The sequence below is a fragment of the Xenopus laevis genome, chromosome 4L, assembly GCF_017654675.1.
Source record: "Xenopus laevis strain J_2021 chromosome 4L, Xenopus_laevis_v10.1, whole genome shotgun sequence".
NCBI lineage: Eukaryota > Metazoa > Chordata > Amphibia > Anura > Pipidae > Xenopus > Xenopus laevis.
The window spans coordinates 145,824,287-145,842,474 of NC_054377.1; the positions used below are offsets into that span (position 1 = coordinate 145,824,287).

At 41.2% G+C, this 18,188-nt stretch overlaps 1 protein-coding gene and 1 long non-coding RNA gene across 4 annotated transcripts in view; one reads left to right on the plus strand and one right to left on the minus strand.

Moving 5' to 3' along the window:
- The window catches only part of LOC121403131, a 36,105-nt gene that overhangs the window by 5,806 nt on the left and 12,111 nt on the right, over positions 1 to 18,188 (minus strand). The window lies entirely within an intron of this gene.
- Positions 1,626 to 6,891, plus strand: LOC121403130. 2 transcript variants are annotated; one of them, XM_041590921.1, is made up of 3 exons: positions 1,626 to 2,211; positions 2,293 to 2,359; positions 2,462 to 6,891. In XM_041590921.1, exon 3 carries the CDS (start codon positions 3,575 to 3,577, stop codon positions 6,605 to 6,607), a length of 3,033 nt encoding a protein of 1,010 aa, XP_041446855.1. In that variant the 5' UTR covers positions 1,626 to 2,211; positions 2,293 to 2,359; positions 2,462 to 3,574; the 3' UTR covers positions 6,608 to 6,891. The 2 variants fall into 2 exon arrangements, with proteins under 2 accessions (XP_041446855.1, XP_041446856.1); XM_041590922.1 differs by having other exon boundaries at positions 1,626 to 1,906.

Here is an 18,188-nt window from a genome sequence, read left to right on the forward strand (position 1 = left end):
TTACTTAAAGGATCCAATCCCTGTGCTTGGTTGCTTGCCAGTGACTGGACAATTTGAATCAAATACTGCAAAATGTGACTTTTACATTGTGAATAAGGGAACTGCTATACTTGAAAGGGATCTCTTTGCTGCATTAAACCTACAATTAGTTGATGGTCTCATTACTACAGCACCAGTGCCTGCCACACAGCCAGTGTCTAAAATGTCACCACAAAGCAACACTTCACTGGGTTGTGCAAAGAACGTTGTACACAAAGTTGAGTTGAGACCAGATGTAAAACCAGTACCATTTCCTGATTCAGCATGGGAAAAACTTGCTTTTGATATTGTCGGCCCTTTTACAGATATTCCTATAGACTTTAGATTTGCTATAACCTTGGTAGACTATTACAGTAAATGGCCTGAAATTGCATTTGTTTCTCACATAACATCAGCTACAGTATTAACATTTCTGTCTACAGTCTTCAGCAGAGAAGGTAATCCAAAGGAGTTAATATCAGACAACGGACCACAGTTTGTCTCATCTGAGTTTGAATCCTTTCTGAGAGAGAAGAATATTGTGCATAGGAAATCTTCAGTGTATTACCCACAAGCAAATGGAGAAATCAAGCGATTCAACAGAAGTCTGAAAGAAACACTACAGACAGCAAATCTTACTGGGAAATCTTGGAAAGTATTTACAACAGAGTTCCTACATAACTACAGAACAACGTGCCATGCAACAACCCAATCATCTCCAGCTGAATTATTACATGGCAGACAGATGCGCACTAAGTTACATGTTGCAGACATCAAACTTCCACAAAATACTGTGCCTACAAAATCGTCTACTGCTGACATTGTCAAACGTCACCAAGCCAAATGCAAGGCTTATACTGACAGCAAACGTGGTGCCAGAGAAGTACACTTTCAGCCTGGATCTTTAGTCAGAATTAAGAAACCAGGAATACTGAAACAAGGACAATCTAAATTTACTACACCATTTGAAGTGAGACGCCAGCGAGGACCATACACATATGAACTGTCTGATGGTCGTATATGGAATGCAAGTCGTCTTGCTCCTGTTAGATATGACTTTGGAGAAGCTCTATTTGATGAAGGACATTTCCTACTCAACTGCAATAGGCCTGAAGAAAGTGAACCTATAAGGCATACTGAGAGAATCAGAAAACTACCTGCATGGACCCAGGACTATGTGATGTGAATAATGTATGTTATTGCTTTAAGATGCATTGTTGTTGTTTATTACATTTGCCAAAATAATTTCTTACTATAGGGGGAATATGTGGTGTTTTACACAATTGGACTGTGCTCAGACTTATACTGTGCATACTTCCTGATAAAGTGAAAGTTACTGTTGTGTAATGCCTGCATGAGCCTGCTAATAAAGCACTGTTATACTCTACTCATCCTCGGCTACCCAAAACATAACAGGTATAAAGGGCAAGATTTTTCCATAAATGTTAAATATGCATATTAGGGTTTGGATTTGGTCCAAAATCTTTTGTGGAGAATTTAGTATATGGGTGAATCCACAGGGGCAGAAAAACATGGCACAATTTGCATTTTCCCCTCCGATGTTTAAATCAACCAATGAGTCAAAGGCTTATTGACTCTTTCCTGGCCACTTCATGTCAGCAATACTATGGGTATTCGCCCCGCCCCCATATCCCAGTTAGCATTGTCCCTCCCCCAAAGAAAACGATAAAGGACCCAACCCCTCCTCACTTACTTGTCTTTTTTGCTTAGTCTTCATTCTAGTTAGCATGGGACATCTTGGCGGCAGTTTTTGATCAGATCCAACTCTTCAGAAAGGTTGGCGATTTCTGAGGGCTATTCATTCAGTGAAACTGTCGCATGAAGCCCCCTCAGCAGGAATCCAATTCCTTATTACAGGCTGCTCCAGGTTAGTGATTTGAAAAGTCGCTACTGGTGTGTGGGATCCCAGGTGGTTTTTTTTACCAAACATACTTCCTAAGGTGCATGTTTTTCGAGTGCACGTTTTTTCGCGCTCGTGCGTATTGTCGCGCGCACGCGCGTATTGTCGCGCGCACGTTTTGTCGCGCGCACGTTTTGTCGCGCGCACGTTTTGTCGCGCGCACGTTTTTTCTGGCGCACATTTTTCAGCTTTTTAAAAGAAGTCGCCATTTTGGTATGCTGGAAAGTGCATACATTTGGAAGTGGATACTTCAGTTTTTCTGTTCCAGTCAGGTAATTAGATGCCTGTCTTACAGAAAGGTCGGGTTTGTAAAAACTCAATTCTCATTGTTTTTTCTCCTGTATTGCTTGTAGCACACCAGGAGGGACTGAAGTGTACTGGTGATCTCACAGCCTCAGTTACAGCTGCCCTTGTTGCTTGGTATGTCCCTCTTAGTTTTCTCTTAGCAGTGTTTTTTTTTAACACTTTCATTTTCAATTGGTTTTTTTTTTTTTTTTGTTGTTGTTGTTGTTGTCTCTTCAGCTTGCCTTATGGAGTCCTTGCAGAGGAAAAGAAGGAAGCTTGGCTCTTCTTCTCAAGTTTGTGCAGGCTGCTTTGACGCTCCTTTGCCGGGGAAGAAATTTTGTAAATCATGTTTTGGCCTTCTACTACAGGATACGCCTGTTAGTGAAATCCCTTCAGGCCAAGGGGCTTCAGTGTCCAGGGAGGAGTCCGACTCCTCTGATTTCTCAGGAGAGGAAAGTCTAGAACCAATGTCGGAATTGTTTTCTGAGGAGGAAGAAGAGGAGACAGAATCTTCATCCTTTGATTTGACCTTAATCCCTCCGTTGATTAAAGCAATAAAATTAATCTTGGGAGTAGAAGAGGAAGCGGACGCCCAGAAGTCTAAGGTGCTCCCATCTTCTTCAAAGCCAAAACAATTTTTTCCTCTTTTTCCGGAAGTGGCAGAATTAATCTCGGCAGAATGGGGAAAAGCAGCTAAAAAGGTCTCTTTTGCGTCTATGACTACGAGATTTGCAAAATTATATCCATTTAAAGAACAGGATACCAAGAACTGGGATACAGCCCCAGCAGTGGATTCACCTGTGATTCATTTGGCAAAGAAGACAATTTTGCCAATTGATGATTCGTCAGTACTAAGAGATCCCATGGATAAAAGAGTGGAGACGGAGCTTCGTAAGGCATATCAAGTGGCAGGAGCCTCATGTAAGCCGGCAGTAGCTCTGGTTTCAGTGGCAAAGGCAGTCTCCTTGTGGATCGACAGTTTGGATAAAGCGATTGCTGAAGGTACGGATACAGCTGACATTAGTGCTGGATTATCAGAATTAAAGATGGCAGTGGCATTTATGTCGGAAGCAGCAGTGGATTTGACGCGGTTGGCTTCCAGGTCGATGGCTGTGTCAGTGTCGGCAAGAAGAGCATTGTGGCTCAGATCTTGGGGTGCAGATGCGGCTTCTAAGCTAAGTCTCTGTAACCTACCTTATGTTGGGGAAAATCTTTTTGGTCCTAAATTACAAGAGGTCATAGAAAAAGCGACAGGTGGGAAGAGTACTTTCCTGCCGCAAGAAAGGAAAAAATTGAAGGCTCAACCCTTTAAAGGTTTTTTTTTTCGAGGCTCAGGAAGAGCTAGAGGTTATGCCAGTAACTATAGATACTTTGGCAGAGGCAGTTCAAGACAGTCGTCTTGGAGAGGGGGTCACTCCGCAGTTATCAGGGGGAACAGAATCAAACTGTCCCCAACTTCTAAAAAATCCTCCTGACGATCATGGAGTAATGGATGCTCGAGTAGGGGCAAGACTTTCAAGGTTTTACGAGGTCTGGAAGCAGTCAATTTCAGACCAGTGGGTACTGGACTTATTGAAAAGAGGTTACCGCATAGAATTTTTGTCGGTTCCAACTCTGAATTTTTTTTTGGTTTCCCCTATGCCTCGAGGTCAAGAAAAGAAAAAAGCCCTCGAAGAGTATGTCCAAATCTTGTTGGACCAGGAGGTGGTGGTGCCAGTGCCTCAGGAGGAAAGGGAAAAAGGCATTTATTCCCTACTTTTTCTAGTGAAGAAGGCTTCGGGAGGGTGGAGGCCTGTGCTGGATTTGAAGAAACTGAATTCCTTGGTGCATCTTCAAAAATTCAAAATGGAGTCGATAAACACCATTATTGCGGCAGTCCAGGCAGGAGACTGGCTCTTGTCGATCGATTTGAAAGATGCATACCTTCATCTTCCGATAGCAGATCAGCATCAGCGTTTTCTACGCTTTGCGGTTGGACACAGGCATTTTCAGTTTCGGGCCCTTCCCTTTGGTCTCTCAACATCTCCAAGAACGTTTTCCAAGGTACTCATCACCCTGGTCGCAGAGCTAAGGAAACAGGGTCTGACGGTCTGGCATTACTTGGACGATATCCTCCTATCCGCAAGGTCTCCAGAAGTCCTTTTGTTACACAGAGAGATTGCAATTTCTTTTCTTCAATCTCACGGGTGGCTAATCAACTGGGAAAAAAGTCAGTTGCAGCCATCTCAATCCCTAATTTACCTGGGGGCTCTATTCAACACAGCAGACAATGTGGTTCAATTGCCACAACAGAAGATAGAGCGCATGGTGAAAGAGATGGAAGATTTCTGTCTCCAAGGGGAGGTCTCAGCGAGACGATTTATGTCTCTCCTAGGCTTGATGGCAGCCTCCATTCCAATGACCAAATGGGCCAGATTCCATATGAGGGAGGCACAACGTTATTTCCTGACCCATTGGAATCGATGGGAAATCAATTGGAATCAGTTAATTCCTCTTTCTCCCGAACTCAAGGTCAGCCTTCAATGGTGGATGAACCCTTCAAATTTGTCCAGGGGTTTTCCCCTTGCTCCAATAAATTGGAGGATAATAACAACAGATGCCTCCTCCCAAGGTTGGGGAGCTCTCCTGGAGAGCAGTGTGGCTCAAGGAATCTGGAAGTCTCCATTGAAAGTGCACGCAAATGTGTTAGAGCTAAGAGCAGTGTTTCAAGCACTGCAGGCCTTTGCTCCAGATATAAAAGGAATGGCGGTAAAGGTCAAGGGAGACAATTCCTCAGCAGTGTCCTATATAAGGAAACAAGGAGGAACAAAAAGTTTGCTACTATGGAAAGCAGTATGTCCAATCCTGAGCTGGGCGGAGCAGAATCTGGAGAATCTGACAGCAGTTCATGTTCCAGGGATTCTCAATCAGAAAGCGGACTTTCTCAGTCGTATGACTTTGTCAAAACACGAGTGGAAGCTGCATCCAGACATTTTCCCACCGGCTAGTAGAGAAGTGGGGTCTTCCGGAAGTGGACCTCATGGCCTCTCCGGACAATGCTCAACTGCCGATATTCTATGCAAGATATTTCAGCCCTCGAGCTCAGGGGACAGATGCACTCCTTCAGCCCTGGTCGTTCCGTCTAGCCTATGTGTTCCCACCAATCCCTCTCCTCCTTCAAGTCCTACTGAAGGTGATTCAGGAGGAAGCGGAGCTCATCCTCGTGGCCCCTTATTGGCCTCGTCGACCATGGTTTCCTCTGCTCAGAAGACTGGCAGTAGCAGACCCGTGGCCGATTCCTGTGAGGGAGAATCTACTGACCCAGGGACCAGTGGCACATCCAGACCCACACTCGCTCTCATTGATGGCATGGAGATTGAGCGCAAAAGGCTTGTAGCCTTGGGGCTCTCTGAAGCAGTGGTGGCTACATTGCTTAGGGCAAGAAAAAGTAATACGTCTACCACATATTATAAGATTTGGGAAAGATTTCTCCTATGGCAATTGGAGAGGGCTAATTCCTGTTTTCCACCACCTTTACCTCAGGTTTTAGAATTCCTGCAGGAAGGATTGAGCAAAGGTTTGCAATACAGAACTCTAAAAGTTCATGTAGCAGCACTTTCAGCTATGACTGGGATAAGATGGGCAGAAGATCCGTTAGTAAAGCGTTTCTTCTCAGCCACATTAAAGATTTGTCCTCCAAAAAGGACTTTATCCCCTGCTTGGGATCTACCAATGGTGCTAAAAGCCCTTTGTGAACATCCATTCGAGCCTTTGCAAGAGGCGTCCTTATGGTTGGTGACCCTAAAGACTTTATTCTTGGTGGCAATAGTTTCAGCAGCGAGAGTCAGTCTCCTACATGCTCTGTCTGTAGAAGAGCAAAACATTTCCTTTTGGCCGGATAAAGTAATTTTAAAGCCTCCAGACTCATTTCTACCCAAGGTGGTTTCCACATTTCACCTTGCACAGGACATAATAATCCCTATCATACCGGAGGAGCCCAACCTTTCCTCAAAGCTCCAGAAGCTAGATCCCGTGAGGATGCTGAAACATTATTTGGCTATGACTCAGTCTTTGAGAAAGTCTGGAAGTCTGTTTGTGATACCGGCAGGTCCTCGAAAAGGGGAACAACCAGCGAAGTCTACAATTGCTAGATGGATTGTGATCTTGATACAAAAATCTTACAATCTTCAAGGCAAGCAGGCACCAGCAGGGCTAAAAGCTCATTCAACTAGGGCTGTGGCTACCTCCTGGGCAGCAGAAGCGGAGGTTTCAGAATCGGCAATTTGTGAGACAGCAGTTTGGTCATCTGCTCGAACCTTCTTTAAATTCTATCGTTTGAATGTTAAGAAACCTTCTCAACATAATTTTGCTTCCGCAGTTCTGCGGTCTTTTTCTGTTAATTAAAAGCTGTTTATGCCCCCCCTCTGGTTTGGTTGTCATTGCTTGGGTATAACCCATAGTATTGCTGACATGAAGTGGCCAGGAAAAATGAAATTTCCTATCATACTTACCGTAAATTTCTTTTCCTGGCCACTTATCATGTCAGCAAACCCACCCTCTGTTGACTAAATTATGAGACAAGTAAGTGAGGAGGGGTTGGGTCCTTTATCGTTTTCTTTGGGGGAGGGACAATGCTAACTGGGATATGGGGGCGGGGCGAATACCCATAGTATTGCTGACATGATAAGTGGCCAGGAAAAGAAATTTACGGTAAGTATGATAGGAAATTTCATTTTTTTATCACCTACTCTCAGCCAGCAAAGAACTACTTTCTATATAATGGCAGGGGCGTAACTAGAGAGGAAGCAGACCCTGCAGGGGGCCCGGGAGCAATATTGACATATATTGGCATACCTCCCTAGATTTTGGAAACAGAAAGAGGGATAAGCAGATTTGCCGTGCAGAGTGCGGCGAAAAATTTTTGACAAATTTTTCACAGTTTCTCGAATTTTACAGGAAATTCGCAATTTTTTCGGTGAAGTGAAACGGGAGAAATTCACCCATCAGTATTTATGGTTCCCTTCCAACATTTGTTAGTATAGTATGGGAGAGTATAGTTAATGTGAGCATTATTATCTGCCTTATTTTAGAAAATATGATTCTGCTTTCTACCCATAATAACATCTTCCCACTTTATCAATCCTGATGTGATTTGCCTAATAAAACACTCCCTCATTTTTAGGGGGACACCCTGATTCTCCCCCTTTCATCACCTCCAGTAACATCTCAGTCATCCGGATCGCTTAGTTTTCCAAAATTTCCTGCAAATTTCCTACAAAATTCGAGAAACGGTGAAAATTTGTGAAAAATTTGTGAAACTCGAAAATTGACACATGCAGTCACTTTCGTCAATTGTCAATGGGTGTCCGAATAGTGTTGATGAGCGTCGATTGTGACGCGACTTTTCAGAAGCACGTCCAAAACTTTTGGACCCAGGCAAATTTCCGCTGGCGAATTTTCACGGGAGGTTCGCAAATTTATTTGCTGGTGGCGAAAAGTGAAAATTTTCCGCAAATTCGTCCCAGCCGAATCAAAAACTCCAGCCAAATATCAGCGACAGCATTTTTTGTTAATTTACAGTATCCCCTGCCGACCTTATGTAAACAGACCCCCCACCTACCTTTTTTTTTTACTATAAATATAAGTGCACTGTGATTCATTGCACTATGAATCAAGGGACGATTCGCTTTATGTTAACGTTCAGTATGTCATAGAATAGCCAATCCTAAGCATCTTTTCAATTGGTCTTCATTTTCATTTTTTTTTAAATAATTTTTTTAATTATTTGCCTTCTTCTTCTGACTCTTTACAGATTTCAAATGAGGGTCACTGACCCCATCTAAAAAACGAATGCTCTGTAAGGCTAAAATGCTACGTTTTATTACTCATCATTCTATTCAGACCTTTCCTATTCATATTCCAGTCTCTCATTCAAATCAATGCATTGTTGTTAGGGTGATTGGGACCCTAGCAACCAGATGGCTGAAATTGCAATCGGGAGAGCAGCTGAGTAAAAAGCTAAATAACTCAAAAACCACAAATAATAAAAAATGAAAACCAGTTGCAAATTGTCTCAGAATATCACTCTTTACATCATACTAACAGTTAACTCAAAGGTGAACAACCCTTTAAATGACCCCAATTTTACATCATTTTCCACAAGCTAAAATAGCAATGTGATTTTTTTGAGTCATTAGAGGTTAAAAATTCATATATATGTATGTATTTTAAAAGTTCAATGTTTTGTTTGCTCCACCAGAACTTTGTATCTTACAGTTTATAGTGTAATTAGGAACAGACCCAACTGGGCAGTTGTTTAGTAAACTGTTAAAGAGCCATTCCATTAAAGCGCTGATTGATTCTTCTCTATTGTCTTGTTAGTTGGGTGCTCTTGTCCTGGTTGAATCTCTAGAATCCATGCCATAAAGCAAGATGGGGATGCTGTTTCTTGCCTAAAAGGAAGTAGGCCATGAACTAGGGACTTATGTTTGATTCCAGGGAAATAGCAATGGATCCGACTTCATAAGCACCAGGGGAATAACAATGGATGTGACTTCATAAGCACCAGGGATATAGCAATGGATCCGAATTCATAAGCACCAGGCAAATAGCAATGGATCCAACTTCATAAGCACCAGGGAAAAAGCAATAGGTCCCACTTCATAAGCACCAGGGAAATAGCAATGGATCCGACTTCATAAGCACCAGGGAAAAAGCAATAGATCACAATTCATTAGCACCAGGGAAATAGCAATGGATCAAATTCATAAGCACCAGGGAAATATCAATGGATCCGACTTCATGAGCACCAGGGAAATAGCAATGGATCCAACTTCATAAACACCAGGGAAATAGCAATGGATCTGACTTCATAAACACAAGGGGAATAACAATGGATCCGACTTCATAAGCACCAGGGAAATAGCAATGGATCCGACTTCATAAACACCAGGGAAATAGCAATGGATCCGACTTCATAAACACAAGGGAAATAGCAATGGATCCGACTTCATAAACACCAGGGGAATAACAATGGATCCGACTTCATAAGCACCAGGGAAATAGCAATGGATCCGACTTCATAAACACCAGGGAAATAGCAATGGATCCGACTTCATAAACACCAGGGAAATAACAATGGATCCGACTTCATAAACACCAGGGGAATAACAATGGATCCGACTTCATAAACACCAGGGAAATAACAATGGATCCGACTTCATAAACACCAGGGAAATAGCAATGGATCCGACTTCATAAACACCAGGGAAATAACAATGGATCCGACTTCATAAACACCAGGGGAATAACAATGGATCCGACTTCATAAACACCAGGGGAATAACAATGGATCCGACTTCATAAGCACCAGGGAAATAGCAATGGATCCGACTTCATAAACACTAGGGAAATAGCAATGGATCCGACTTCATAAACACCAGGGAAATAGCAATGGATCTGACTTCATAAGCACCAGGGAAATAGTAATGGAAACGACTTCATAAAAACCAGGGAAATAGCAATGGATCCTACTTCATAAACACCAGGGAAATAGCAATGGATCCGACTTCATAAACACCAGGGAAATAGCAATGGATCCTACTTCATAAACACCAGGGAAATAGCAATGGATCCTACTTCATAAACACCAGGGAAATAGCAATGGATCCGACTTCATAAACACCAGGGAAATAGCAATGGATCCTACTTCATAAACACTAGGGAAATAGCAATGGATCCGACTTCATAAACACCAGGGAAATAGCAATGGATCCGACTTCATAAACACCAGGGAAATAACAATGGATCCAACTTAATAAACACCAGGGAAATAGCAATGGATCCGACTTCATAAACTCCAGGGAAATAACAATGGATCCAACTTAATAAACACCAGGGAAATAGCAATGGATCCGACTTCATAAACTCCAGGGAAATAACAATGGATCCGACTTAATAAACACTAGGGAAATAGTAATGGAAACGACTTCATAAAAACCAGGGAAATAGCAATGGATCCGACTTCATAAACACCAGGGAAATAGCAATGGATCCGACTTCATAAACACCAGGGAAATAACAATGGATCCAACTTAATAAACACCAGGGAAATAGCAATGGATCCGACTTCATAAACTCCAGGGAAATAACAATGGATCCGACTTAATAAACACTAGGGAAATAGTAATGGAAACGACTTCATAAAAACCAGGGAAATAGCAATGGATCCGACTTCATAAACACCAGGGGAATAGCAATGGATCCAACTGGTATAACTGTATGGCCTCTATTCAGCCCCTTCCAACCCAATTTCTAATATTACATAGATAGGAAGTAGCTGAGGTTGAAAAAGTACACGTCCATGGAGTTCAAACTTGTTCCCTAAAAATGTTTACCTTAACCCTACTTGGTCCATTGGAAGGGTCTGTCAATCAAACTGCAGGCAATTTGCTAGGATTAGTTTCCATAGAAACCAGCTAGCAATTTAAATGCCAAACTGGCAACAACAAAAAAAAGATAGTAAATGATAATAATAGCAATCGGGCAGGAATGCAATTTATAACACAATAAAACATACAGCAAACAACTAAAAAAAATAAGTTCATAGCCACAAAGCCCCAGAGTATATCCGCTATAAATCACCCGTGTGTTTGAAAGGCGATAAATGCGTCGGTTTATATCCTCTCTCTCTCCGAGACTGCGGCAAATGTTTTCAAATGTGTTTATTGTTGATCCCAGTAAATAAAACAGGCTGCAGCTTGATTTGTTGATGCTGATATCCTGAAAGGATTTTTCCAGTATACACTCGGGAAGCATCTAGATTAAGGTTAAGGTACTTTCTTTAACCCTTTGGTGCCCTGTTCATGGAGAGCCGCCATATTGTTTCCCTGAGTACATTACGAGGATATGTCTGCATGCTTATTGTCACCACAGAGCAGTCTTTCTTTCTGTAGATTCTGGTTTATACATATGAGTGAGAGGTGCCATGTTGTTTTTCAGGGAGAGGCTGACCCTAATTACCTCCAAAACGAAGACCCACTGTTGCTAGGACGCAAGCACTTTTGTGAATGGGGTTTAAATGGGTTGTTCACCTTTAAATTACTTTTTAGTATAGAATGATAATCTGAGAAAATTTGCAATTGGTTATCATTTTTCATTATTTTGTGGTTTTTGACTTATTTAGCTTTGTATTCAGCAGCTCTCCAGTTTGCAGTTTTATCTGGTTGCTAGGGCCCAAATAATTACCCTAGCATCCATGCATTGATTTTTATAAGAGTCTCTAATATGAATAGAGAGAGGAATGAATATGGAGAGGCCTGAATGGAAAAATACATGCATAGCCTTACAGTGTATGTGATTTTAGATGGGGTCAGCGACCCCCATTTGATAGCTGGAAGGAGTCCGAAGAAGAAGGCAAATAATTAAAAAAAAAAAACTATATAAAAACAAAGACCAGTTGAAGGTTGCTTAGAAAAAGCCATTCTGTAACATACTAAAAGTTATCTTAAAGGTGAGACACCCCTTTAAATCTTTTACTGTTCTAATTACTGCATAATAAAAAGAAACACCTGATTGGTTCATTAGTAACATGTTAGACTATAATCACTTCTAATAGTGTAAGTATGTCCCAGAAGCCTCATTTATTAAGTGGAGCTCCCCGCTCCCCATGGCCACCTGAGATGCAACTCCCGGACCACCCCGTCCCGATCACAGCCATAAGAAGAGATAAGAAGATATTGTGGGAGATGGGAAGGGGGGCAGGGGCCTGATGGGGTGGCAGGGGGGCTGGGGTGCAGGTCCCTAATGCGGCAGCCCCCCAGTCCGATGCTGGACTAGGGAGAAGGACTGAGATCCCATGCTCTTGTCAACATTATGCTCTGGCCCTTGGCTAAAGACTCAGAGGCAAATGCCACAGCGGAAGGGCACAACTAGTGATGGGTGAATTTATCCCGCTTCACTTCACAAATTGTCAAAATTGTCGCCAGCGTCGGGATTGTCGAAATTCCCCACATATTTGCGCCTGGCGAATTAATATGCCCATCACTAGGCACAACTTAAACGATAAGTGTATGGAACAATTGCTCCTAACCATTCATTATTGTACTTTATGGGTCTTCTTAATAAAGGTCCATTTGATGCAGATTCATTATTAATAGATAGACAAGAAATTGAGGTTTCAGGACCAGGGACAGAAGCCTATAGGCCCTTGTGGAAACTGAGGAGATCAGATTCGGATCCTGTTGTACTGTAACTCCCAGCATCCCACTGAAAGCCCTAGGAAGACCAGTTGGTGGCTCATGACAGTATAACCAACCTGAGAGGGTTTAAAGGAACAGTGACATCAAAAAATGTATGTGTTTTAAAGTAATAAAAATATAATGCAATGTTGCCCTGCACTGGTAAAAGTGCTGAGTTTGTTCAGAAACTTTACTATTGTTTATATAAATAAGCTGCTGTGTAGCCATGGGGGAAGCCATTCAAGCACAGGATACACAGCAGATAACAGATAAGTACTACTATAGTTTATATAAACAAGCTGCTGTGTAGCCATGGGGGAAGCCATTCAAGCACAGGATACACAGTAGATAACAGATAAGTACTACTATAGTTTATATAAATAAGCTGCTGTGTAGCAATGGGGGCAGCCATTCAAAGGAGAAAAGGGTCAAATTACACAGCAGATAAGCTCTGAAGAACATAATGGTGTTATCTGTTATCCACTATTTAACCTGTGCCAAATAGACTTTTTTCAATTTCTGCCATTGCTACACAGAAGCTTGTTTATATGAACTATATTAGTGTTTCTGAAGCAAACACATCAGTTTTACCAGTGCAGGGCAACAGTACATGATATTTTTATTACTTTAAATGCTTTCATTTTTTAGTGTTACTGTTCCTTTAATTAAAGAGATCCTTGCCCAAGTTGTGGCATATTTACCCATACAGTCCACTAGATGGCAAAGTGTGCTCTGTATAGATACCAAGAGGCCCCTGGCACAACAGTAGTCATATCACTGTAATCAGATGTCGGGTACAAGAAGAATGAAACATCAGGGCCTCAATGTTAATCAATAAGTTGTTACCCGCTGCTAAGTTCTATTCAAAGAGCAAGTCTGAAACTCTATCCAACTTCTACCATCTGAATATTGAGTCAAAAGGAGCCTTTGAAGGAGCCTGTTTAGTGCAATCATAACATAACCTCTCTTTTCTGGTTGCTAGGGTCTCTCACGCGAGCAACCAGTTAGCATTTAAAGGGATGGTTTACTTTCAAGTTAACTTTTAGTATGTTATAGAATGGCTAAGACTACACATGTATTGTTATTGCTGCATTTTTCTATTTATGATTCTCCTATTCATATTCCAGCCTCTTATTCAAATCCATGCATGGTTGCTAGAGTAATTTGGACCCTAGCAACCAGATAGCTGCTGAATTTGCAAACTGGAGAGCTGCTGAATAAAAAGGCAAAATCACTCGGAAACCAAAAATAATTAACAGTAAAAACCAATTGCCTCAGAGTCTCAGTCTCTACATCATGCTAGAAGTTCTTTTAAAGGTAAACCCCCTTTTAAAGAGGAGGCTCACATTTAAGTCAATTGTTAGTATGTTATAGAATGGCCAATTCTGAGCAACTTTTCAATTGGTCTTCCTTATTTATGTGTTATAGTTTTTTTTAATTATTTGCCTCCCTCTTCTGACTATTTCCAGCTTTCCAATGGGGATCACTGAGCCCATCTAAAAAAAACAAATGCTCTGTACAGCAACACATTTATTGTTATCACTACTTTTTATTACTCGTCTTTCTATTCTGGCCTCTCCTATTCATATTCCAGTCTCTTATTCAAATCAATGCATGGTTACTAGGGTCGTTTGGTTCCTAGCAACCACATTGCTGAAATTGCTAAATTGCAAACTGGAGAGTTATTTAACTGAATAAACAGTTAAATAACTCAAAAACCACAAATAATACAAAATGAAAACCAAATGCAATAGCACTCTCTACATCATACTAACAGTTAATTTAAAGGTGAACAACCCCTTTAAATGAGAAGAAAAAGGTTAAAAATAAGTAAGCTTTATCAGAAAGGTCTATATAAATACATCAGTAAACCCTCAAAGTAATGCTGCTCTGAGTCCTCTATCAAAAGAAACACCACATTTCTTTCCTTCTATTGTGTACTCATGGGCTTCTGTATCAGACTTCCTGTTTTCAGCTTAAACCTCCAGGGCTAGGGCTTGAGCATGCTCAGTTTGTTCCTATCCCCCTCCCCTCCCTGCTGTAATCTGAGCCCAACGCTATGAGAGACTCAGGCAGGAAGTGATGTCACAGCAAGCTAATATGGCAGCTGCTATCCTAAACATACAGAGAGAGCTTTTAGAGCTGTTTACTTAGCTACGACAGAATAAATATAGTCTTATAGCTGGCACTATTGTGGCTAATCTATTGGCAATAGACTGCCTTGGTAGCTTTCCTTCTCCTTTAAATTCTACATAAAAAAGAGGAGCAATAAAGAGACAACTATTAGGGGCCTCTGACTCATGCGGCCGCAGATTTAGAAAAGCAAAAACTCTATATTTCCAAAATTGACTGCTCCCCAGAAGATCGTGGCAGGGAGCAGAAAGTACAGCCAGACGTGGTTTCATGAGAGCGCAGAGACGTGAAAATATCACTCGTGCCAAAATACACGGCATTTAATTAATAATCACCATCAGAATGTTATTTCATTTGTGAGTCTCGGTGAGATGTGGACAGCAGTGTCGCCAAAATTCATCCAAACTGGTTTCCATTTCTACTTGACAAAAAGCAGGTTTGTGCACAACCCGGGCCAAGATCAGCAACGCAGTCCCCGTGAGAACGAGCGGCACATTTATTTACATTTGTTTTCATTCAAATTTATAGTGAAAGCTACAAGAGCTTGTTGACCTGTAAGCATTCTGGGGTGCTGCTGAGATGGGGGTGTCAATACTAAACCTATTAGAGTGCCATACATTAAAGGGATACTGTCATGGGAAAACATGTTTTTTTCAAAACACATCAGTTAATAGTGCTACTCCAGCAGAATTCTGCTCTGAAATCCAATTGTCAAAAGAGCAAACAGATTTTTTATATTTAATTTTGAATTCTGACATGGAGCTAGACATATTGTCAGTTTCCCAGCTGCCTCAGTCATGTGACTTGTGCCTGCACTTTAGGATCGAAGTCATTTCTGGCAGGCTGTTATTTCTCCTACTTAAAGTAACTGAATGTGTCTCAGTGGGACATGGCTTTTACTATTGAGTGTTGTTTTTAGCTCTACCTATCTTGTGTTAGGGAGCTGCTGATCTGGTTACCTTCCCATTGTTCTTTTGTTAGGCTGCTGGGTTGGAAAGGGAGGGGGTGATATCACTCCAACTTGCAGTACAGCAGTAAAGAGTGACTGAAGTTTATCAGAGCACAAGTCACATGACTGGGGCAGCTGGGAAACTGACAATATGTCTAGCCCCATGTCAGATTTCAAAATTGAATATAAAAAAATCTGTTTGCTCTTTTGAAAAATGTATTTCAGTACAGAATTCTGTTGGAGCAGCACTATTAACTGATGTGTTTTGAAAAAAAATATGTTTTCCCATGACAGTATCCCTTAAGCGCCTGTGATGTGTACTCACAACTAAGCCCCGCTCCTTCTCGATCTTGTTGATATTTGTGAAAATTTAGCTCATGAATAAATCTTTGCACAAATGTTGATCGTGGGGCTTCTGGGGGCAGAAGAACAACCCATGTGCTGCATCTGCCACCTCCCATGTTACTAAAGGGGAAAATTTGGATTTTATAAATGGAAGAAAGTCTAGCAATTGTGCAGATGCATACCTCCCAACATTTTGGAAGTAAAAAGGGGGACAAAAAAATTTTCCGCACGTAGCGCAGCAATTTTTTGACCACACCCCTTTCTGTGGCCACACCCCCTAATTACCATGTTTGTTTTACAAAATTTGGCAGGTTATGAAAGTTTGAAAATATTTCTCCTTATCTAAACTGTGTTTTTGTGTCTCAAAATTGTTACAAAGTATTTTATTTGCAACTTTGTTTCTTCTTCTGGCTGTTCAGTGCAGAGAAAAGAGGGATGAGGGACTGCGGGTTGAGCTGTCAAATGAGGGACTGTCCCTCCGAAAAAGGGACAGTTGGGAGGTATGCAGATGGCCTGCTGAGAAGAAAGCTGATGAAGGCCCATGACACAGAATTTGTCAGAAAAAGGCAGCAGTCATATTTCCCCTGTTCGCTTGTTATATTTTAGGGCACATTTACTAATAACAGTTAGTGATGGGCGAATTTGTCCCGCTTTGATTCGCCAGAAAATCGCAAATTTCCCGTGAAATTCGCAAAATGCCAAATTTTTTTGAAACATACTATATGTTAACTTAAAGGTGGGTGAACCAACCCTTTAACAAGGAGGGCAGCATTGTCCTGGCCCTTCCTCTGTTCAATCTGCTGCCTCCACTGACTGGTGCACAGAAATAAAGCAGATGTATCTGACAGCAGTTAAACTCAGGACTGATGAATGGAAAGAGAGAAAGAAAGAATATGAATAGGAGAGGCCTGAATAGAAAGATGAGTAATATAAAGTAGCAATAACAATACATTTGTAGCCTTACAGAGCATTTGTTTTTTAGATGGGGTCGGTGATCCTCATTTGAAAGCTGTAAAGAGTTAAAAAAGAAAAAATGAAGACCAATTGAAAGGTTGCTTAGAATTAGCCATTTTATAACATACTAAACGTATTGTCATGGGAAAACATGTTTTTTTCAAAATCCACCAGTTAATAGTGCTGCTCCAGCAGAATTCTGCACTACAATCAATTTTTAAATTTATTTAATTTTGAAATCTGACATGGGTCGAGACATATTGTCAGTTTCCCAACTGCCCCCGGTTATGTCACTTGTGTTCTGATAAACTTCAGTCACTCTTTACTGCTGTACTGCAAATTTTAGTGATATAAACCGCCCCTCCCCCCCCCAGCAGTCTAAAAACAGAACAATGGGAAGGTAACCAGATAACAGCTGCCTAGATATAAGAACAGCACTCGATAGTAAAAATACATGTCACACTGCGACTTCATCAATTAAAAAATACACTTATTGGTTTTGATATTACATTTTATATTGTAGAGTGAATTGTTTGCAGTTTAAAAAGTGTAATTTAGAAATAAAAAACAGAATCCCTTTAATTCCTAAAACTCCCCCACAGTACAGTAAAGGTTAAATACAGTGGAGAGAGCTGCTGCACGTGTCTGTATATAAACCAGCTGTATGTTCTGCTCCCTTCCCTAGAGCTGCTGCAGCCACAAATGCTGATGTTCCCCAGATCCCTGAGCAACAATAACAGGCCGGTTGGTTCCCAAATGAAATATAAACGTTGTCTCCACCAGTACAGAAATGATCATTTACGTGCACTTTTACACAAGCGTGTGCACAATTTGTTGAATATACAGGATATATGGGGGAATATACAGTATATGGGGGAATATACAGGATTTTTGGGGAAAATACAGTATATGGGGGAATATACAGTATATGGGATAACATACAGTATATATGGGAATGTCCAGTATATGGGGGAATATACAGTACATGGAATAACATACAGTATATATGGGAATGTCCAGTATATGGGGGAATATACAGTACATGGGATAACATACAGTATATATGGGAATGTCCAGTATATGGGGGAATATACAGGATATACTGGGGAATATACAATATATGGGGGAATTTACAGTAAATGGGGGAAATGTCCACTATATGGGGGAATATACAGTATATTGGGTAATGTCCAGTGCATGGGGGAATGTCCAGTATATAAGGTAATATACAGTATATGGGGGGAATATACAGTGTATAGGGGAATATACAATATATGAGGGAATATCCAGTATATGGGGGAATATACAGGATATATGGGGGAATATACAATATGTGGGGGAATATACAGTATATGGGGAATAAACA

What these genes read in the sequence shown, in the direction of transcription:
- LOC121403130 (XM_041590921.1), top strand. Translation starts at nt 3,575, where the DNA reads ATGCCAGTAACTATAGATACTTTGGCAGAGGCAGTTCAAGACAGTCGT.